Source organism: Carlito syrichta, unplaced genomic scaffold, assembly GCF_000164805.1.
Source record: "Carlito syrichta isolate Samal-C Ts95f unplaced genomic scaffold, Tarsius_syrichta-2.0.1 Scaffold314760, whole genome shotgun sequence".
NCBI classification, from domain to species: domain Eukaryota; kingdom Metazoa; phylum Chordata; class Mammalia; order Primates; family Tarsiidae; genus Carlito; species Carlito syrichta.
In genome coordinates this window covers 168,720-191,586 of record NW_007258856.1, presented here as the reverse complement: position 1 = coordinate 191,586, position 22,867 = coordinate 168,720, and the positions used below count along the sequence as shown (strand labels likewise).

Here is a 22,867-nt window from a genome sequence, read left to right as displayed (position 1 = left end):
GTGGGAGGTGAGTCCCAACAAAGGGAAGGGGCAGGGTGGGGTGAGAAGCTGTGGGTGGGGAATGTTGGGGGTGGATTCGGGGCAGGCAGCCTACATGTTTTCCGAAGCAGGAGGCTAAGGACCGCATCCTCAAAACTTGGTTCTTAGGAAGCAGAAAACACTAAAACATGGCAATGCTTTGTGGCTGTCCAAAGTACCAGGCAGAGGTCAGGCAGGGTGGCTCATGCCTGTAATCCCAGCTACTTGGGAGGCTGAGGCAGAAGGATCAACTGAGCCCAGAAGGTCGAGGCTGCAGTGAGCTGTGATGGGGCCACTGCACTCCAGCCTGGGTAAAAGAGTGAGACCCCGACTCAAACAAAAAAGCAAAAACAAAAAAAAAGTACCAAACAGACATCAGTTTATCTGTGGTATTAAAATTTCATGGCGGATAGAGTCAGAAAGCAAATGAGTGGTTGTCAGGGCTGATGAGAGACAGGGAAGGGAGGTGACCCCTAAAGTGTGTGGGTTTCCTTTAGGGGAATAACAGTGCTTTGGAATTAGATAGTGGTGATGGTTGCAGAACCTTGTGAATGTACTGAAAACCACTGAGTTTTTTTTTAAAGTAGCAGGGAAAAGATAATTTGAAAAAATATGTCTAAAAAGTCTCTAGGAGTGAAAACAGGCGGAAAAAATGTTGAGAAACATGACTGTAAGAAGAGATGTGTGTCCCTCAGGCCAGACAGAAGATTCAATCTTGTTGCCTCTTGTTCAATGTGCAAATAGAAAACAGTTAAGTGGGCTAGATTGAGAAGGCTCTGAGACCCTCAAGACCCTCCCTGCCCTGCCCTCTCCCAAGAACACTTGATGTTCTCTGGAGGCGGTCTGGAGTCAGAACTGAGGACGTTGACTCCTCTCTGTAAATAAATTAAGCCTCCAGCCTCGACACCAGAGAGGCTTCACTCCCCTTTCTTTTCTCTGCCCTTTCTCCCACCTTGTCCCCAAGTGCCAGGGTGTGATGACAGACCCAGCCTCTCTGACAGCGGTGGCCATATTTCTTGAGCCAAAGTCAGACCTCATGGCATGTGACAAGCTTGAGTGTGTGGATGAGAACAAAGTGGCATAATATTTGGCACTGGAGCCGCTCCGGTGATCCAGGGCACATGGCACTGCAACTGACAAGCCTTCGCTGGCAGATGCCCCAGATTCCATGGTCATCTCCTGACGGGCCCATGTGGGGCTGTAGGTCACACCCAGAGATCTTCTCAGCTCCGTGGTCATGGGTTCCCACCCACAGAGAGCAAGTGCTGGTGTCGGCCTACCTAGCCTGGCCTGGCTCTTTCCAGAGCCCTCCCTGCCTCAGCTGTGGGTGCAGCTGTGTCCAGCTCCACCTGCTCATTTGAGCCCGAATGCTGAAGCTGGGTCTGCCACCCCCGTTCTTCCTCTTAGCCAGGTTCCCCAGGGCCCTCCCACACACACACACACACACACACACACACACACACACACACACACACACACACACACACACGTAGTCAGGCAGTGGAGGCTCCCCGGGTGGCTACACCCAGCTCTCCACACCTGGCTCTGCAGCATGTGCGGGTGTAGACTTGGCCCCAGGATTCTGAAGGCACACTCATGTCGGGTCTGAGGGAGCCCAGTGTCTCACAAGGACTCAGTCTACCTGTGAGATGCCTGAGGCGTGCCTTTCCTCCCCATGCAGCCCAGAGCGTGAGACGGCGGCCGACTCGGACATCAGGTATCAGGTCCTGGGACACTTGCCCTCCCCAAGGCAGGCTCTGTCCGCAGGCTCTCAGGCCCGAGGAAGCCATGTTGCCCTGGAGGGTAGCTACCGGATCTGGCCAGAGAGGGCCTCTGCTCCACCAGGAGACCTGGGGACTGCCATTGCTTCTGTCCATGAAACTGGTTGTTTCGTTTCCTTTTCTTTTTTCTTTTTTGGCCTCAAAACTCATATCACACAAAATGTGGTTTCCTTGGCTCTGCTTTTTAAAAAACATTCTCCCAGCCGTGCTCAATGGCTCAGCCTGTAATCCCAGCACTTTGGAAGGCCGAGTGGATTGCCTGAGCCTGTGGGTTCGAGACTAGCCCGGGCAACTTGGTGAGACCTCATCTCTACAATAAATAAAAAATTAGCTAGGTGCGGTAGCATGCGCCTGTCATTCCAGCTACTCGGAAGGCTGAGGCAGAAGGATCATAGGAGCCCAGCAGGTCAATGCTGGAGTGGTGGTGAGTGTGCCACCGCACTCTTTCCTGGGTGACAGAGTGAGACTCCAACTCAAAAAGAAAAGAAAAGAAAAAAATGTTCTCCCATTTGGAGAATTACCTGCTGACTTCACAGTCCAGTGACTTGAGGGCTACTCAAGGAGGGAAAAACCAGAGCTGAAGGTTCACTTGGTTTGGCCACGCTTTGGGCTCCTCCCTGACTCTGGTAGAAACTGAGGAAGAAGAGACTGCTGGGCTGGGGGACATGGGAGGGGCCGAGGTCCTGTCCTCTGGCAGCTGAGACCCAGATCTCCCAACCTGCCTCGGGCCCTAGGGGAAGAGGAGGCCACCAGAGGCCACACTGGGCAGATTTCTGCCACCTGTACCATTGCCACAGTTGAAGCCATCACCCTGACAACTGCCTCTGTGAATGAGCCCCTGAGGATGTTTCCCCCACCCCTACTTCACACTGCCTTTTGCAGGAAGAGAGGCCCCGTGGCCTATGCCTCTCAGAAGCCCTGGCTGCTCAATGCCACCGTGGAGGAGAACATCACCTTCGAGAGTCCCTTCAACAAACAACGGTGAAAGCCCCTGGCAGAGGCGGGCAGGGGAGGGGAGGCATTGTCTCTGGCAGTAGCCAACCGCTATCGGCCACCCATGCCCAGCCAGCCTGTTCCATCAGGTGCATCTGGAGAGGGGCCAGATGGGCCTGGCATCGGGCAGTCCAACTCCCAGGGGGTGAGGGGTAGCGGGAAGGGGGAACTGCTGGGAGGGCGGCCCAGCTCTCAAGAGGCTTCATTCTCGTGGCTCTGGCATGATTTTCCGCCAATGTACTAAGGGCAGGCACCGAATGAACCCTTACCAGGTACCAAGCACAGTGCCAAGCTCTGTGTTCACAGGATTGCCCCTCATGCTCACGACAGTATCAGTAGGGAGGTACTGTTATTATTCTCACTTGCCAGATGAAGAAATCAGGGCTCAGAGAGGTGAGGTAACTTGCCCAAGGGCACCCAGCCAGTAAATGGCCAAAATGGATCTCAAATCCAAAACTACCTGACATCTGAGAACATGCTTGTTGCCGAGATACCCTGAGGCCTTCGTGAACTCTGGCTGGCACCTGCCCAGGCCAGGGGCTGACCAGGAGGCCTGAGAGGAACAGGCTGGGCAAATATTTGCCCAGCCATCATCATTACTGCTTGAACTCAGCAGCAGTGATTTCCCAGCGGTGCCCCAGGCACGGGCTCTGGCCGGTGCTCGTCCCACTGTGTGAAGCTCATGGCCCCTCCTGTCACTTACTGGGCATATTTGCTCCCATCCAATTTCATCCTTCAAATATTTAACCTCCCCAAGGCTGTGTGAGGTGCCGACCTCAGCTCTTTGGAGCTCATGTGGTGTTTGCTTGCCCCGAAGTGGGCGGGAGGCCCATTATGGCTGTTGCCTCCCCTGACCCAGCTCCCTCGACAAGCATGTGGTCCTGCGCTGCCCAGGCTAATGGGCTGTGTCCCCCACCTTCACCCACCCCAGGTACAAGGCGGTCATCGAGGCCTGCTCCCTACAGCCGGACATTGACATCCTGCCCCATGGAGACCAGACCCAGATTGGGGAACGGGTCAGTAACAGCCTCCCAAGCTGGGACCTCCAGCCTCCCCTGCCCCCTCCCATCATCCCCACCACACCCTGAGACCCTTCTCAGGGAGAGAAACTGGAAAACGGGGGAGGGTGAAGGCTCAAGAGTCGGCCACAGCGAGTTCAAACACAGCTTCCTCGATGATGGTTCTTTGACAGGTCTCCAGTCCTGCTTGGTGGGCAGGGTCCCCTTAGCACCTCCCCAGGCTGAGGGTCTCCTTTATTCAGGCCCAGATGTATACTGAGAGCCCCAACAGCACCTTGCCAGGCCCAGGGTTGTATTGTTCCAGTTCATTCTCCAGGTGTGGGCTTCCTCCACACACTTAGACAGATAGGATTATTCTGTGACTATCGTCCTTGGGTGCTTCAATTCCTACACCCTCTGTCTTGGTGTGCATTGGTCAGATGGTCCCTAGCACCAGCACGCTGCATCTTCAAAGTCTTGGGCCTCACACCTCCCTCTTACAATGAATTTAGTAAATATGTCCAAGTGCCTTCTCCCCGAGAGGAGAGGAGGGGCAAAGAGATGGCTAGAGCCAGGGCTCTGTCCCAAAGAGCTCATAGGCCAGTAGGAATGGTGTCCCCCAAATGGCAGAGAACATGATCTGTTCCTCCCCTTTGGTGGCAGGGCATCAACCTGTCTGGTGGTCAGCGCCAACGAATCAGTGTGGCCCGAGCCCTGTACCAGCACGCCAGTGTCGTCTTCCTGGTGAGTGCACCAGCTGGCTTTCCCTAGGGGGCCTCCTGGTTTCTGCCTGCCTCCCTGATTACTGCACCCTCCCCCAACACACATCATCAGCCAACAACTTCTCTCTCCAGGAGCAAACCTCTCCTGCTAGAGATATGCTTCTACTCATTGATAGGGAAACTGAGGCAGGCAAGGATAGCACAAATGATGTACTGCAGACTGCAGACTGAGCAAGTTGTAGTTATAAGCTGCCTCTCAGTTGGACTGCCCCCAACCTGTTAACATTTTTGCAACCCAACCGTACAAATGGCTAAGGCATGGAGTGCGTGCTGCCACTTCCCGTCTTATGCTCAGGGCAGGCATTACTGATTCATCACTGCATTATTTCCTGTGAAACTTCACTTGGCCTCGGAATCCTTAATACAGCACTCCGCATAATCACTAGCACTCAAACATGAGGTAAAACTTATTAGCTGTCCTTGCCTTTCTTCATGCCAGGCTCTGTTATATCAGCTACCTTGACTAATATTGAAGAATTCTTGGCTATGCATGGTGTCGCATGCCTGTCATTTCAGCACTTTGGGAGGTAGAGGTGGGAGGATCGCTTAAGGCCAGGGGCTCCTTCGAGACCAGCTTGGGCAACATAGCAAGACCCTGTCTCTGTCTACAAAATAAATGTAATTTCATTAAAAAAAAAAAAGATTTATAAGACCTAGCCCTTGGCCTCAAAGATTTAGAGTCTGATTAGGGAGATGGAGCTCACCCACACTCAGGAGGCACAGCCTAGTTCAAAGCCAAACTGTGTGGCACACACTATCAGGGGCCTTGTCCAAGGAGAAAACTATGAGGGCTAGACTAATCAGGGAGGGTTTCCTGGAGGACAGCCTTCAAGAGAGAGTCAATTGAACAGAAGGAGCAAGGAAGGCCATTTAAACAGGGAGTTGGAAGAAGAAACCACAGGTCTCTGATCCCAACTTTATTCCCTCCCCACAACACACACACACACACACACACACACACACACACACACACACACAAGTACTCCCCACCAAAGACATGTCACAATGTGAAGTTTCACAGTCCTTGTTAGTATCAATTTGAAATGTCAATCAAGGCAGCTGAAGAGTAAAGTGGGCGCTTTATTTCGGCAAACTCCTATTACTGTGTCCTCTCTTCCCAGCACAGGCACAAGGAGCCTCCATTTCGGGGGCCTCACAGTCAGGAGTGGACACATAACTATCAGTCCTGGCCTTGTGCAGGGCATCACTGGAATGAGGGAAGGAGGGGGACACGCGAGGGTCAGGCAGGTCACAGAACTAGTGCTTGGGTGAGTAGGAGTTCACCCGGCAGACAAAAGGCAGAACAGCATTCCAGGCTGAGGGAACAGCCTGGGCAAAGGCCTGGAATGGCAGACTCCTTGGGGCTGAAGTGTGGGCGCTGGAGAAGGACAGATGAGAAGTGAGTCCAGGAAGGAAGACAGGGCAGCCTGGAAAGGGCCTGGAATACCAGGCTCAGGGGTTAGGACTTCATGGATGATGGGAGCCATTGAAGGTTCAGGGGTCAGGAAGCAAAAGGACCAGATCTGTTTGACAGTGATAACCGACAGCCCCATTTTAAGATGAGGCAACAGAGGTCCAGAGAGGTTAGGTGAGCTTTCCTAGGCCACACAGCTAACCATAGTTGACAGAGATCTGATAGCTCATGCACTCTGTTACCGCCCCCCCCGACCTGTTTCTGCCTTCTCCCCTTCATCCAGGATGACCCCTTCTCAGCTCTGGATATCCATCTGAGTGACCACTTGATGCAGGCTGGGATCCTTGAGCTGCTTCGGGACGACAAGAGGACGGTGGTCCTAGTGACACACAAGCTACAGTACCTGCCCCATGCAGACTGGGTAAGGGGTTGCAAGGCGGTCAGACTGTGAAGAATGAGGGTAGGGAGACAATCAGACATCTTGGAAGGAAGTCCTCCGCTGTCTCAGTAGCAATTACAGAGGTTCACAGGGCGTGAGATAGCTTCACACAGGCTGGACAACCCCGGGAGACCCTGTCCAGGCCAAGGGTTTGGTATCACCTGGACCCACAGATATTCCCCAGCCTGGCCTGGGGCTCCTGTGTGCCCCAAGAAGTCTCAGGAAGAAGCAGACACCCAGGGGCAGGCACTCACCCCCTTCTGATTCCTGCCTGCTTGGTGACCCCTGACCGTGCGGAGTGCCCGTGTGGATGCGAGCCATCCTCTCACATGACAACCTTCCGGGGTGGCTAGAGTCAGGTTGGGACCATATAGAAAATATGGAAACAAACGATAGCAGTAATAATAGAAACTTCATTATTATTGATAGAATGTGGTGTTTTGAAACCCCCATGCTCTTCAGTAGATAGAAAATAGTTCTTTTTCAACTAATCAGAAAGCACGGAATTTTTAAGGGATCACGTGACTACTGATACCTAGGCCCTGCCTCCTCCTATATCAGTTTTTTCCTGAACAGCAGCCAACATTGAGACCTCTGAGATCCAGCTTATCCCAATGGCTCTGCTAATTTCCCCCTAAACAAATCTTCCTTCCGTATGTGATGAGATCCTCTTCCTCTATGAAAAAACCCCCAAAAAATCTAATTAAAAAAGATTATTAAAACGGGTGCAGGTTTGTCTCTGAGTTTCTGTAGTGTCCCTGGCAGGGTAGTTCAGGACAGTTCTGAGTCCAAAGAAGGCAGACATGGAGATATCAGGTTTTTTGAAGTATCAGCGAATGAGACTCCCAGGCATCCACCCCAGCATGGGGTGGGGCAGAGGGAAGGCAGCTGGGATGGATGTCTGAATTCAAACCAGGTCTACAGGATGGCTTCAGTGGGTGTTTCAAATAAAAAGCTGTATTGTAGCCAGACCTGTATTGTAGCTCGTGCCTGTAGTCCCAGCTACTCAGGAGGCTAAGACAGGAGGATCGCTTGAGCCTGGACGTTCAAGGCTGCAGTGAGCTATGATTATACCAATGCACTCCAGCCTGGGTGACAGAGCGAGACTCCGTCTCCACAGGAAAATGTTTAACTTTGCCAGGTGCAGTGGCACATCCTGGAATCCCAGCTAGTCATGAGGCTGAGGTGAGAAGATTGCTTGAGCCTAGCAGTTTGAGGCTGCAGCGAGACTCTGTTTCTAAAAGAAAACCTTTCTTCCTTGAAATCATTGATTTCAAAGAGCCATGGCCCCACACACATGCCTTAGACCAACAGGTACTTTGCTAAGCACTGATGGAAGCTACCAGACCCGCCACTGGGAGGAGCTAAGGGTACCATACAATTAACCCGATAAACGTATGAAAACAGCTGCCACGGATGGAGTCCTTGCAGGCAACCAGCCAGGTTGAACGGGATGAGCTCATTTGCTCTGCAAACCCAATCATTGAGAATTACCCCTCAGATATACTGAACTCCGAAGTCCAGGGGGATGTTGGCGGGTTAGGTTATCTCTACTGGCCATTGTGGTGGGTAAGCCAGAGGCTGTCTGTAGCAGAGGAAAGGCTGTGTCCACCTCCAACTCAGACTTCAGAGTGGGTGTGACCACCACCCTTCCTCCCAACCAGCCCCCAAGCTGGGCTTGTTTCTGCCTTTTCAGATCATTGCCATGAAGGATGGCACCATCCAGAGGGAGGGCACACTCAAGGACTTCCAGAGGTCTGAGTGCCAGCTCTTTGAGCACTGGAAGACCCTCATGAACCGGCAGGACCAAGAGCTAGAGAAGGTGGGTATGACCTGGGGGCCAGGCCACCGCCCTGGACAGGAAGCTTCTTCTAGAACCTGAACTCATAAAGGCCTTCCAGGCCTCAATGCCCCAGGAACCCCCCAAAGGACAGATGTGGGCACCAGGCATGAACTTGCTCCTACCAGAGGAGAGTGAGGTGCCCAGAGCAGAATAGGTGGGCACTTTCCCCTTCTCCTGAGATAGTCAGATACCATTTAGGTGCAGAGTTTCAGAAAACCAACTCAACTGACTAAGCAAAGAAAGCCCAGCAGAATTAAGGACTTATTGGCTCATGAAACCAAAGAGTCCAGGTGTGCCGAAACTTTAAGGGCACTGGATCCAGGTGGTCAGTGGCATCAGGAATCTGTTTCTCCCATCTCTGGGTTCTGTGCACCTCCAGTTGGCCTCATTCTCATGGTGGCAGCAAGGCCGTCAGCAGTCTCAGGCCTGTACTCTCCCTATTCAACAACTCTGCCAGGAAGGTAGTACTGCTGTCATAGTAGTTCAGCGAAAGTCCCAGGGCCAACTCTCATTGGTCCAATTTGGTCACGTGCCTACCCCTGAACAAAGCATGTGCCTGGAGATGTGGAATGTGAGGCTTGGCCTGTCCTGGGTCGCATGCCCACCCCCTGGAGCCAGACCCACCTGACTCAGAGACTAAGAATTAGGGAGGGGGGGTGGTTCCCCACAGGGATGTTGGGGTGCTGTTAGCTGATTAAGGGGAAGGACTAAATCCTGGCAAGATGAATGTGTGTCTGTCTGGACCCTCCCTCTGGCAGGGACACCCTGGAAACTTGACACTGGTCATTGCTGCCCACTAGCCTTCCTTCCACTGTTCCCCACACCCATGCACTCTGAGGACATTGGCTGACCACTTCTTTTTTTTCTTTTGAGTCACCCAGGCTGGAGTGCAGTGGCATGCTCACAGCCACCCCAGCGTCGACCTGCTGGACTCTGGCGATCCTTCCGCCTCAGTCTTCCAGGTAGCCAGAACTACAGATGTACGCTATCACGCCTGGCTAATTTTTTCGTTTATTGCAGAGATAATGTCTTACCAAGTTGCCCTGGCTGATCTCTAACCCACCGGCTCAGGCAGTCCTCTTGCCTCAGCCTCCCAAAGTGCTGGGCTTACAGACTTGAGCCACCGCGCCCAGCCTGGATGACCACTTCTATCTTTCAGGAGACTGTCATGGAGAGAAAAGCCACAGAGCCACCCCAGGGCCTGCCCCGTGCCATGTCCTCAAGAGATGGCCTTCTGCAAGACGAGGAGGAGGAGGAAGGTACAGACAAGAAGACTGGGAGTGAAGTTATGGCCTGAGGTCTGATCACCCGCAGGGAGGCTGTGGTTTAGGGCTCTGGGTGTGGTGAGACATTCGCCTCTGGTCTATGGTCACCTATGGTCATCCCTCCCTTGGTGCGCCTCGATTTTCCCATCTGCAAGGGGGAATAAGATCCCCTGGGTGGCCATCGGAGGGAGATGGCATGTGAGGCCACAGGGTAGGTTCTCACGGCCTGCAGAGGAGGCAGCCGAGAGTGAGGAGGACGACAACCTGTCATCTGTGCTGCACCAGCGTGCCAAGATCCCGTGGCGCGCCTGTGCCAAGTACCTGTCCTCCGCCGGCGTCTTGCTCCTGTCACTGCTCGTCTTCTCTCAGCTGCTCAAGCACATGGTCTTGGTGGCCATCGACTACTGGCTGGCCAAGTGGACCGACAGCGCCATGACCCCGAGCCTGGCCGCCAGGAACTGCTCCCTCAGCCAGGTGTGGCCGGCAGCCCCAAGGCAGGGGCAGGGGTTGGGGTGCGTGGGGGAGAGCTGAGCCCACGGACACCCCGGAGCCCCACCTCATTCTCTGCCCGCCCAGGAGTGCACCCTTGACCAGACCATCTACGCCATGGTGTTCACGGTGCTCTGCAGCCTGGGCATCGTGCTGTGCCTCGTCACGTCTGTCACTGTGGAGTGGACGGGGCTGAAGGTGGCTAAGAGGCTGCACCGCAGCCTGCTGAACCGGATCATCCTGGCCCCCATGAGGTACCCCTACCCTGGACACAGCAGGGCAGTGGGCAAGTCACCATTCTCCGGGTCTCAGTTCTCCCACCTGTAAAATGGGCTTGTGGGCCGGGCTCGGTGGCTCAGCCTGCTATCCCAGCACTTTGGGAGGCCGAGGCAAGGGGATTGCCTGAGCCCATAGGTTCCAGACCAACCTGGGCAACTTGGCAAGACCTCGTCTCTAATATAAACCAAAAAAATTAGCCAGGCACGGTAGTATGTACCTGTGGTTCTGGCGACTTGGAAGGCTGAGGCGGAAGGATCGCTAGAGTCCAGCAGGTCGATGCTGGGGTGAGGGGGAAGGACCGCTGGAGTCCAGCAGGTGGACGCTCAGCCTGGGCGACGGAGTGAGACTCCAACTAAAATAAATAAATAGATAAATAGATAAACAAATAAATATAAATAAAATGGGCTTGTGGGGGTGACTCAAGGAGACGATGTGTGTAAAAGTGTCCTTCTTGTACAAGAAGCAGGGAGAAACCTAGCCAGCCACCATGCTAGGTAAGCGTTTTACGTGGTTAACTCATCTCTGGCATCATAAAAATGAGCATCTGCAGGTCTGGGTAAAGGCTAATTTTCCCCCCCCAGGTGAGCGCCATCTGCCTACCCCCACCCACAAGTCCCTGCCCTGCCCCTCAGCCAGTCTGTGGGTGCTGACACTAAGGATGCCAGTAGCTGTTCCAGTCTGCTGTAATGGGATGGATGGAAACCTCGAATGCCACTTGGTGTGAGAGGTTTGCAGTCGTCACTGCCCAATCGGTCAGCCAATTTGGTTTTAAAACACAACAGGCCAACGTCCTCTGGCCCCATGTGAATGGCAGACCTTCCCATCTGACCACGCTTTTTGCTTTCAGCCTCGTGCATGGTCTGTGACCCATGGATGTGCCCTGCAAGTTTACTTACCCTCTCTTTGCCCCAGATCTGTGGTTCCGAAATTCTCTGGTTGGGGTTGGACTGACTCCGGGTCACGGCCAGAGCACAGAGAGTCAGAGCAGCCTCGCAGGGTCAGCCAGCCGACAGGCTATCCCCAGGGCCCTGCCCTCCTTGGCAGGTTTTCTCTCTGGAGAGGACTCTGTGTCCCAGGAGGACAGTGCTGAGTCAGGCTGAGAGGGCAGCTGAGAAGTGTGGCAGTGGCCACCAGCAGGCTTGAGTCAGAAAGACTAACGAGAGGCCACAGTCCTCTGGGCGGCTGTGGGAATGCTTGGGGATGCCGGCCAGATATCTGCAGATACGCAAAGAAGCCAGGCCCATGAATGACTCCAGAGACACTTAATGAAATAAATAACAGCTCGTTCAATAAACAGGAAGCAAATCAATAAACAAATGAGTAACGCTTCTGGTTGCCTCCCAGGTTTTTTGAGACCACGCCCCTTGGGAGCATCCTGAACAGATTTTCATCAGACTGTAACACCATCGACCAGGTACGGGGGACTGTGCCATGTTTCCCCCAGTCCAGAGGGAAGCTAGGACCCTGTTCCTGTCTGGTTCTGGGTTCCCCAGGTTGCATGAGCCCAGCCCTATGGGAGGAACCCAGCGTCCCCATCTGATTCTTCTGCTGCCTCAGGGCCCGGGTCCTCCCTTGAGAGCCTCATAATTAGGCTGAGGGGAGCCTGATCCCTTTGGCTTTCACCCAGCATCCCACTGGCTCACTGGAGTAAGGTTCCAGCATATTCTGAACCGAAGTGGCTGATAGCGTGGAGAATATTCATGTTCTTTACTTACCAATCATACTACATGGTGAAAAAACAAAATCCTGCTTCCTGGCCTCAGGGGGTCTCTGGTATAGCTGGAAAGATAAGCTATGTGTTTGCAGCGGAAGTGAGGGCGCAAAAAATGGCGGCAGGCGGCCTGCTGATCATGAGCAAATCCCAAACTCACCTGTCTCTCACCCTCATCCCCCTCAGCACATCCCGTCCACGCTGGAGTGCCTGAGCCGCTCCACCCTGCTCTGCGTCTCAGCCCTGGCCGTCATCTCTTATGTCACACCTGTGTTCCTCGTGGCCCTCTTGCCCCTAGCCGTCGTGTGCTACTTCATCCAGAAGTACTTCCGGGTGGCATCCAGGTAATGGCCTCGGAGGGAGGGAAGGGGTGGGAGGTGCTTTCAAAGGGCAGTTTGGTACACTTAATAGAATTGTCACCATAAAAGTAGTAAGAGTTGGTCAGGCATGGTGGCTCACGCCTGTAATCCCAGCACTTTGGAAGGTCAAAGAGGGAGGATTGCTTGAAGCCAGGAGCTTGAGACTAGCCTAGACAACCTAGTGAGACCACCATCTCTACCAAAAAAACCCTGAAAATCAGCCAAGTGTGGTGGTGTGCACCTATAGTCCTAGCTACTCAGGAGGCTGAGGCAGGAGGATTGCTTGAGCCCAGGAGTTTGAGACTGTAGTGAGCTACAAGCATGCCACTGCACTCCAGCCTGAGTGACAGGCAAGAAACTGTCCCTAAAAAAATAATATAAACCGGGCTCGGTGGCTCAGCCTGTAATCCCGTGCCTTTGGGAGGCTAAGGTGAGTGAATTGCCTGAGTCCGCGGGTTCAAGACCCGCCCGGGCAACTTGGCGAGACCTCATCTCTACAATAAATCAAAAATTAGCCAGGTGTGGTAGCACGCGCCTGTAGTTCCAGCTACTTGGAAGGCTGAGGGAGAAGAATCGCCTGAGCCCAGTAGGTTGAGGCTACAGTCGCTACAAGCATGCCACTGCACTCCAGCCTGAGTGACAGGCAAGAAACTGTCCCTAAAAAAATAATATAAACCGGGCTCGGTGGCTCAGCCTGTAATCCCGTGCCTTTGGGAGGCTAAGGTGAGTGAATTGCCTGAGTCCGCGGGTTCAAGACCCGCCCGGGCAACTTGGCGAGACCTCATCTCTACAATAAATCAAAAATTAGCCAGGTGTGGTAGCACGCGCCTGTAGTTCCAGCTACTTGGAAGGCTGAGGGAGAAGAATCGCCTGAGCCCAGTAGGTTGAGGCTACAGTCGCTACAAGCATGCCACTGCACTCCAGCCTGAGTGACAGGCAAGAAACTGTCCCTAAAAAAATAATATAAACCGGGCTCGGTGGCTCAGCCTGTAATCCCGTGCCTTTGGGAGGCTAAGGTGAGTGAATTGCCTGAGTCCGCGGGTTCAAGACCCGCCCGGGCAACTTGGCGAGACCTCATCTCTACAATAAATCAAAAATTAGCCAGGTGTGGTAGCACGCGCCTGTAGTTCCAGCTACTTGGAAGGCTGAGGGAGAAGAATCGCCTGAGCCCAGTAGGTTGAGGCTACAGTCGCTACAAGCATGCCACTGCACTCCAGCCTGAGTGACAGGCAAGAAACTGTCCCTAAAAAAATAATATAAACCGGGCTCGGTGGCTCAGCCTGTAATCCCGTGCCTTTGGGAGGCTAAGGTGAGTGAATTGCCTGAGTCCGCGGGTTCAAGACCCGCCCGGGCAACTTGGCGAGACCTCATCTCTACAATAAATCAAAAATTAGCCAGGTGTGGTAGCACGCGCCTGTAGTTCCAGCTACTTGGAAGGCTGAGGGAGAAGAATCGCCTGAGCCCAGTAGGTTGAGGCTACAGTCGCTACAAGCATGCCACTGCACTCCAGCCTGAGTGACAGGCAAGAAACTGTCCCTAAAAAAATAATATAAACCGGGCTCGGTGGCTCAGCCTGTAATCCCGTGCCTTTGGGAGGCTAAGGTGAGTGAATTGCCTGAGTCCGCGGGTTCAAGACCCGCCCGGGCAACTTGGCGAGACCTCATCTCTACAATAAATCAAAAATTAGCCAGGTGTGGTAGCACGCGCCTGTAGTTCCAGCTACTTGGAAGGCTGAGGCAGAAGGATCGCCGGAGCTCAGCAGGTCGACACTGGGGTGGCCGTGAGTGTGCCACTGAACTCCAGTCTGGGCGACAGAGTGAGACTCCAACTCAAAAAAATAATAATAATAATATAAAATAGATTCATGTCCCCCCCCCCAAGAAAACAGAAATGAAGAAAATAGAAATATCCACATCTTATTTCACCACCCAATATAATCATCTCCCAGAACACACACACACTGAAGTTAATATCTGGATGATTCCCTCAGGAGATATGGTCAGGAATGGAATTGCTAGGTCAAGGTGAAGGTGTATGTTTATGCCCTTCACTCGCTTGTCAGAATGCTGCCCTGGAGGGCTGCGTAGTTCCGGGGGTTTTCATACATCTCACTGCCAATGTGTGAAATCAGAGGATGCTGCATGCCAGAGTGCCACGGCCATCACACCTCCCAGCCCACATGGGTCCAGTGCATGGCTGCAAACCTTAGCTTGAGGAAGCATCTCATGGCCACTCTCACTGGTCACATTTGTCCTCATGAACTTTGGAGCCTCTCACACCTCTCTTCTTCCTCAAAATATTCTCTAAGAATATTCTCTAGGAAGTTCTTTCTGTTACCAAGTCTCTTGAAAATCATAGACTCAAAGAATTGTGAGGAAGAATTTAAAGAAACCTCTAGGACAGTGTTTCTCAAACTGCCAACGACAATGCATCAGGGGGTCATGAAATCAGTATTGTTGGTCACAACCACCATTTCTGATAAGTGAAATAGAACAGCAAATATTAGGCCGTATTCATCTGGTTACCAACAGCTTTGCTTCGTGAAAGCTGCTTTCCTCTGTGATTTGGTCGTGTGGGGGAGTGTGTACTGATTTGCAGCATAAAATGTATTTCTGACTGCAGGTTGTAGTCAGAAGATTAAGTACCTTTCCCAAGTGCACATAGTTGGTTAGAAACTAAAGTCAAAATACTGATTAGCAATAATAATAATGATAACATTTAGATGTATTTTAGCCACAGTTACCTGGCCTAAAGGATCAACATTTGTGTAATAGCTTTTGGCTCGGATGACCCAGAATTGCCCGACCCCCACGCATAGTTACAGTGGCTTTTTAAACACTGTGCAGGCTGTTCTGCAAAGTTCATTCCTTCTGCCAAAGAAATCACCCTGTTCCTCTGGCACCCACTCTGCCCTGGAGATGCTTTGTCCCAGAAACTTCCTGCCTCCCAAACTGGGCTCCCCGGCCCTGTCGAGGTGCAGCTGTGGGGAGCTGGAGGCTGTTCTGTTGCTGTGGAAACCTCTTGCCTCACCCCCTCGGGGAGCCTTTTAGTTGCCAGCCCTGTGATGTGAGGATACCTATTAGGGTTATCGGGGAAGGAGGATGGAAAGCTTGGAGTGTTTCCGTTCCTTCGGCCGGCTGTCCCAGGGTTCAGGTTGTCCACCTGTCAGATGGAACTAGCCCTGCCCGCCCAGCCTTTCCTCAGCAAGGCTGTGCAGCAAAAGGACAGGGACAGACGGAGACGGGGGCTGGCCCACGCCCAGGACAGTAGTGACTGTGCCTCGCAGGCTCTGGCCAAGCCTTTTACATAGACCGTCTCATTCAGCACCTGCAACAACTTGATGGGGTGGTGCCATTGTTTTCCCTCCTCACAGGTGAGAAACTGAGGCCTGGAGAGGTAAGGCCATTGGCCCACACACGGTGGTGGGGTAGAGCCAGGATTCAGGCCCAGGCCGAGCCCTGAGCCTGCCCTCCTCACCCCTCCGTTCTGTTCCCGGCACAGGGACCTGCAGCAGCTGGACGACACGACCCAGCTCCCACTGCTCTCACACTTCGCCGAGACCGTGGAAGGCCTCACCACCATCCGGGCCTTCAGGTAGGAGCCTAGACTCCCCCGAGGGAGGAGTGGAGTGGGATGGGGCTGGGATCACAGGTCATGAGGTTCCATCCACAGGCCTCCATTTAGGAAGGCCCAGGATGCATCTCTCAACCCTTCCTCAGGCCTCACGGCCCAGCGGACGTCCACCAGCAGGGGCAGGCTTAGAGGGCTCCAGTTGCATGCTCCAGAAAGGAAAATTCCAGCCCGGGGTGAGGGGGTGGGAGCAAGGCCAGGGCCTCTGTGCACTAAGGCCGAGCGTGAAAAGAAGCAAGACCGGTAAGTCTTTACCATCTCAATGCTAGAAAGGGCCTCAGATCACAGGGGCCAGCCCTGAGGCCTTCTGGTGTTAAGGCCCTCCTGTGCTGAGTGCTTTACGTGCCAATCCCATTCATTATATGCTGGAACCCTCAGTGGTGAGCATAGTCATTCCCATTGCACGGATAAGGAAACTGAGGCACAGAGAGGTTAGCCTTTCTGTGCAAGGTGCTAGAAAGCCCAGACTTGAACCTACTTGTCAATTCAGCAAACATTTACTGAGCCTCCACCATGTGCCCAGCCCCATGCAGGCCCTAAAAACCTGAGTCAGATGGGCTTCTGAGGCATTTACAGCCCAGACTTTGAGCAGGCCAGAATAAAACCACATGCCAGGTACTCTGGAAACAGCGGGGACAAGAGCCGTGGGAGCATAGAAGGAAGGCAGTCATGGAAGTTTTCATAGAAGAGGTATCAGCGACACTGGGACTCAAACAATGGGTAAGAGGTGACCAGGCTGGAGGAATCCCCTGAAAACCTCAGCGCCCGTGGCATCCTCTTGCAACCCTGAGTACTGATGTGGGACTGGACAGGAGCACCTAGGACTGCCTGGGGAGCAGGGTGAGCTGTTGTTCCCCAAGTCTCCATCTGATCTATTGGGGTATCTCTCCTCCAGCCTGACTATCTGGGCCCCTGACCCAGATAGTCAGACTTTTGTCTCTAAGCCTCACCCAAAGAGTGATAATAGGTTATTTTTAGGATGGTACAGCTGTGCAAAGTATGACAGTGACCATGAGATACCAGGCCCTGTGTCCAGGAGTAACCCTGGGGCTCAAGGACCAGCCAAAGATCCAGAGGGGCTTGCATCTCCTCCCCTGACCCCTGAAGTCCAGCTTCAGCCCTGGAGGGGTGCCCAAGACCCCTGGTGCCACCTGCAGCCTCTGTTTGCTCCCTGGGACACCTGGGGCCAGTAGAGGCCTCTTAGGGGTCTGTCTGAGCTCTCCCTGGCCTTGGCTCTTTGGACGTCCCACCCCCACCCCAGGACAAGCCTGCTCTGTCTCCCATGAAGAGGCTCTTTGGAGACTAGCATATGACTCTGGCATTTCTCCCAACCTCTCCCTCTTCTCAAGCCTCAACTTCTCCAGTTTCTTCAACTTCGGGTCCTTTGACACCCCTGGGCTTAGCCTTTGCTCTAAGACTTGGCAATGCCCCTCTTTTAATTGGGATCCCAGAGGCCCTCAGGCGGGGCCTGGAGTGGAGGGATTGTCACTTTCCTAAAGTGTGCCAGACCCTCATGAGTGTATCCTTGTAACCAGCCTCAGACCAGGCCTGTGGCCCAGGCCGAGCCTGTGGTCAGCAAAGCCACTGCTGCTCGGTGATGCCCTCCACACCCTGCACCAACATGTAAAGGATTCTTAAATGTGAATGAAAGACTTTTTAATCATCCCTGAATGTGTTTAATTCATTGGCTTCAGCCCAGCAGTCTGCCCTGTTGAAAGTTGTTAGCCATCATCGATCGAGCACTTACTGTGAACCTGGCTCCATGCTAAGTGTTGTGTGTGCATTATTGCATCTCATCCTCACATGATCCCATGACATGGGTACCCGTAGCCACGTTCTGCAGATGCAGGGACCCAGAAAGGTTGGGTAGCCAAGCCAAGGTCACATAGACTTGATAGCTGGTACTAAGCTTGGAACCTGGGCTTGCCCGACCTTCTGGACTTTCCCAAAATGCTCTGTTTTTTCCCAAAAAAGTTTCAAAAATGCCCGGCACCGGGCTTAGTGGTGGGTTCAGAGGTTGTTTCCAGTCATATGGGAACTGATTGTCCCCATCTTACTGATGAGAAAGCTGAGTCTCGCTGCTGATACACATCCAGGAAGTCACAATGTTCAGACACCAACCTGGGTTAGCCCCGCTCCAGAGCTGGGGCTCATTTCCAGTTCTCAGACATACGGTCACATGGCTGTGGCAGAAGCCCCCATCTCACATGTGCCCCCCCCAACTCTCCTGTCACACACAGTCCTGAGATCCTCATACACTGAGCACCTCATGCTCCGATCACATGCGCACTCACACACATCTCCAAAATGCACTTGCACAAACCCTTCAGATGGTCTGCTTCACCCGCTCAGACACAACCTTCCACACACCTCTGCCCCTTGGCCGTGCGCTGGTTTGCTCTCTCCCACCTCAGACTTGCCTCACTGTGCCCTGACCCATGCCCTTCCTCCACCCAGAAGTAATCCAAGCCGAGCAATCACCTACCACAGGTGAAAAGCAAATGCCCAACGAGGCATGTCTCAGGTCCCTTGGAGTCCCTGAGTGTTACACCCGTGGTAATGAGCCAGCTTTTCATTTGTTCCTTCTTCTGCATCAAACAAGCCCTCCTACTGGCCTCCTCTGGGAGGAGCCCACATCAGCAAGGTCTGAGGGAGGTGGCCAAGGAGAGAGATGCCAGCAGCTCAGGCTGGTCAGAGAGAGGAGGCAGGTCTATGCATCTCTGCATGGTAACACAGGGAAATCATGATGGGGACACAAGGGCAGGAAAGAAACTTCCAGAGTGTCTCATACAGAGAAATCCCATCACTTCAGGAGGTTAGGTCATGTGTTGATAGTGCCAGGTGCTGGGACACATGGGTGAACAAAACAGACATGGTCTCCATCTTCATGGAACTTGCAGTCTTGTGAGGGAGATGGATCATAAACAGCTGGAGAAATGAATGCAGACGCAGACGCTGTGGAGTGAACAGAGATAGAGCCATAGGGGAAGCCCACTTTAGGTAAGGCAACGGCCAGGAAAGGCCTCTTGCTCGAAGTACCAGGCCTGAAGGTTGAGGTGAGCCAGCTTTGTGAAGAGCAAGGGAGAGAAAGCATTCCAGGCAGGGGCAACAGCATGTGTCAAGGCCCTAGGGTTGGGACGACCTTGGTATAGTCACAAAACTTTTTAACGGCTGGGGAGGCTGCAGCAGAGTGCCAGGGGACTTTGTGGCAGGGGATGAGGTTGGCAAGACAGGCTTCTGGGAAGGAGGTGGCTCCTTATCCTAAAAACAATGGGAGGCCATTGATACGCTGAGCAGAGGAGAGAGAGCACAGTCTGTGACTGAGAAGGCTCATTCTGGCTGCTGTGTGGAGAGTGGACTGTCGGGAGATAGCAGGAGACCCACGAGGTCAGGATGCAGGAGCCCAGGCCAGAGTCTGGGGCAGTTGGGAGGCAGGATGAGGTAGACAGAAGTGAGACTACTTGAGAGGTAGATATAAGAGGACTTACTGAGGAACTGGATGTGAATCCAGGTGATTCCCAGGTGTCTGACCTGAGAAACTGGGTCAAGGGAGGTGCCCTGGACTCTCATGGGAAAGCCCTAGAGAGAACAGGTGTTGGGGTGAAAACAAGAGCTTGAGGAGGTAAGACTCTCGGCAGGTGTGAATCCGCGGAAAGAAGTGGCGAGGGCTTTCCAGAGAGGTAGGACAGTCACAAAGTGGCATGTCCGGGATCTGGGGAGGCCCAGCCGGGAGGCAGGTAAGGAGAGTCCCGGAGCTACACGGACCGATGCAGTTCCCTCAGAGCCTCCGCATCCTCCCTGCAGATATGAGGCCCGCTTCCAGCAGAAGCTCCTCGAATACACAGACTCCAACAACATCGCCTCGCTCTTCCTCACGGCGGCCAACAGATGGCTGGAAGTCCGGATGGCAAGTGCCCTGCAGCCCTGCCCGGGGCCCTGCAGAGGGAGTTCCAGCAGGAGGGTGGGACCAGAGCGAGGGCACACATGGGCTAGGGTTGGAAAGAGGCGACAGGGTGTCTGCATGTGTAAATGCTGCACCTCCCTGTTTCCCCCAGTCCTGGAGGTCCTCTCAGTGCCTAACCTGTGCCCCTTTCCTCATCACTGCTGGGAACTGATACGTCTGAGGTGTGTGCCAGTAGCTGGAAGAGTTGTGTCTGCAGCGGGTCACATGACACATACATGTTGTGTGCATGTACGGTCAGCTGGTGGGGCATATGTGTTCTGGTGTGTGAGAACACATGTTGGCCCCGGGGTCCAACCTTCACAGGCCTCTCGTGCGTCTGCTGGTGTGCACATAGTTGCTGGGCTGGGGTTGAGGCTTGGCTGAGCTGATCTCTGCCCCGAGAAGGAGTGAAATGGGCCAGGGGCCTGTGGCTGCACCCCACGGGCCCAGGCCAGCGCCTCTCCCCCCACAGGAGTACATCGGCGCGTGCGTGGTACTCATTGCAGCCGTGACCTCCATCTCCAACTCCCTGCACAGAGAGCTCTCTGCTGGCCTGGTGGGCCTGGGCCTCACCTATGCCCTCATGGTGAGGGGCAGTGGGCCAGGGCAAGGGAGGGAAACCTTCCCCAACCGAGACATGAGACACCCCAGGCCTTTCCCCCAAGCTCATTTGAGTCTCATGCCAGAGGGACCATGTGGGTGGAAGGCTGACTGGCAGGACCCAGGGACGAGGCCCCAGACAGGCAGTGGGAGGGGAGCCACATCACTGTGACATTGGGACACCTCCATGCCTCCAGGAAGTGCTGCCCTGGACACGCGGCTGACGGCCAGGCAGCAAAAGACACATGGGGGTCCGGCCCCTCTCCAACTGTAAGAAGCCATCCCGGCAGTGGTCACTGAGCGGCAGTGGCCGGTTTGCCTCCACAGGTCTCCAACTACCTCAACTGGATGGTGCGGAACCTGGCAGACATGGAGATCCAGATGGGGGCCGTGAAACGCATCCATGGGCTCCTGAAAACTGAGGCGGAAAGCTACGATGGGCTCCTGGGTAAGGGACACAGGGAAGGGGACGGGGTACGGCCCAGGGGGTGGACGTGTCTAGACTGGGCACCCCGAGGGAGCCTGGTAGGCTGGCATGTCTGGACACCAGCTGGTGGCTGAGCCCTGCCCGGCCTCCAGCTCCGTCGCTGATCCCAAAGAACTGGCCGGACCAAGGGAAGATCCAGATCCAGAACCTGAGCGTGCGCTACGACAGCTCCCTCAAGCCTGTGCTGAAGCACGTCAACGCCCTCATCTCCCCGGGACAGAAGGTCAGGGGCAGGGGCAGGGGCAGGGGCCGGCGCGCAGAGCTGGGCAGCCTCACAGGGTCACCTCAAGGCCTCTCACGAATTCAGACCCCCAGGCCTTGGCCTTGGGCCATCGGGGGTTCAGGCCAGCTTTCCTCTCCCCTTTCCCATCCCTTCTTGCTGCCCTCAGGCACTGTCTCTTCACTCATTCACCAAGGAGATGGGTACCCTAGGCTTCCCTGGCTAGAAGGGATTTGTTAGGGCTCTTCTCCCCACAAATGGTCAGATTCTGTCCCTAGGGCCTGGGCCAGAGAGCAAGGCACCCTTGTCCTTGGGGAGAGAGCCTGGCACCCTGGCCCAACTCTGCTCATGTCCCCCTTACTGTCCCTCTGTCTCTTTGTCTCTCTCACTTTGTCATTGTCTGTGGCTGATTGTCTCACTGTCTCTGACCGTGGGATACACCTCTGTCCCTGCCGCTGTCTCCTCCTATCTGTTATTGCCTCTCTTGTCCTATCTGTCACCATCTCTGTCTCTGTGTTGGTCCCTTACTGTAATTTCTCTTGGTATCCAAGGCAGGAAGCCATGGGTCAGAGACGACTCCGTGGAAGGGGCACACAGACATGTTCCTGCATACCACACCCAGCCATCCCCACGTCCCTGCCACACCTATGCACACAGAGACACACTGCTGCTCCCAGCACCCTGCAGCCAAGTACCCAGCACACCCAGACCCACACCAAGGACCAGGCAGATGGACATCCACACTGTACACTCATTTGTGGGTTGCCGTGGGAGCCCCCTCTGGACCCACTGCAGGAAACAAGTCCAAACCCACAGCCTGAAACTGGCCAAAGAGAAGATGATCAGAAAACCCAGCCAAGAAGAGACACGGCGACCCCCACCCCTGCACATACCCCACTGCCAGCTTGGGAAGCTACCCGCAGCAGCCCCGGAGCCCCAGCGGGGTGCCTGCTTCTCTTTTCAGATCGGGATCTGTGGCCGCACAGGCAGTGGGAAGTCTTCCTTCTCTCTCGCCTTCTTCCGTATGGTGGACATGTTCGAAGGTGCGTTGTCCAGTGGACACCCCATGTGTACCCACAGCCACCAGGCGGGACCTCAGGCCTGATGTATGGCTAGACATGGGGGGCCCAGCAGTCACTGCCTTCTCCTGCACCCTCGCTGGGACCTGTGTCCCAGGCTGAACCTGTCTTCGGCTCCTCTCCTGTGGCACCCACCTGTGACATTACCTCCATGCAGGGCGCATCATCATTGACGGCATTGACATCGCCAAGCTGCCGTTACACACGCTGCGCTCACGCCTCTCCATCATCCTGCAGGACCCCGTCCTCTTCAGTGGCACCATCCGGTGAGCCCCCACCCCCCCCATCTAGTGAGTCCCCCGCCCGCACCCGATCAGCTTCATAGGGCCTGGAGCACAAAGACCAGAGGGACAGCACAGACCAGTCCCCCGCCTGGGCCTGATCAGCTTCATAGGACCTGGAGTGCAAAGACCGGAACTTCCCCAACGCCCTTCTCCTTCCCATCAGCCCCAGGTAGACTTTGCCAGGGGTCGCCCCACCCACGGGCCTGAGACACTGCCCTCCACCCACTGCCACCACCGCCTCGTGCTCCCCTCA

At 54.4% G+C, this 22,867-nt stretch overlaps 1 protein-coding gene across 2 annotated transcripts in view; it reads left to right on the top strand.

Moving 5' to 3' along the window:
* ABCC8 (ATP binding cassette subfamily C member 8) overlaps positions 1–22,867 on the top strand; it is an 86,470-nt gene that overhangs the window by 60,787 nt on the left and 2,816 nt on the right. For both annotated transcript variants that reach the window (XM_021719484.1, XM_008071834.1), the window contains exons 18-35: positions 1,668–1,735; positions 2,682–2,780; positions 3,724–3,808; positions 4,454–4,534; positions 6,270–6,407; positions 8,122–8,247; positions 9,428–9,527; positions 9,766–10,007; positions 10,110–10,276; positions 11,646–11,715; positions 12,199–12,356; positions 15,873–15,965; positions 19,806–19,908; positions 20,417–20,530; positions 20,872–20,992; positions 21,124–21,254; positions 22,216–22,294; positions 22,488–22,596. In XM_021719484.1, coding sequence (XP_021575159.1) covers positions 1,668–1,735; positions 2,682–2,780; positions 3,724–3,808; positions 4,454–4,534; positions 6,270–6,407; positions 8,122–8,247; positions 9,428–9,527; positions 9,766–10,007; positions 10,110–10,276; positions 11,646–11,715; positions 12,199–12,356; positions 15,873–15,965; positions 19,806–19,908; positions 20,417–20,530; positions 20,872–20,992; positions 21,124–21,254; positions 22,216–22,294; positions 22,488–22,596 — 2,084 coding nt within the window. The remainder of the gene's footprint in view (positions 1–1,667; positions 1,736–2,681; positions 2,781–3,723; positions 3,809–4,453; positions 4,535–6,269; positions 6,408–8,121; positions 8,248–9,427; positions 9,528–9,765; positions 10,008–10,109; positions 10,277–11,645; positions 11,716–12,198; positions 12,357–15,872; positions 15,966–19,805; positions 19,909–20,416; positions 20,531–20,871; positions 20,993–21,123; positions 21,255–22,215; positions 22,295–22,487; positions 22,597–22,867) is intronic.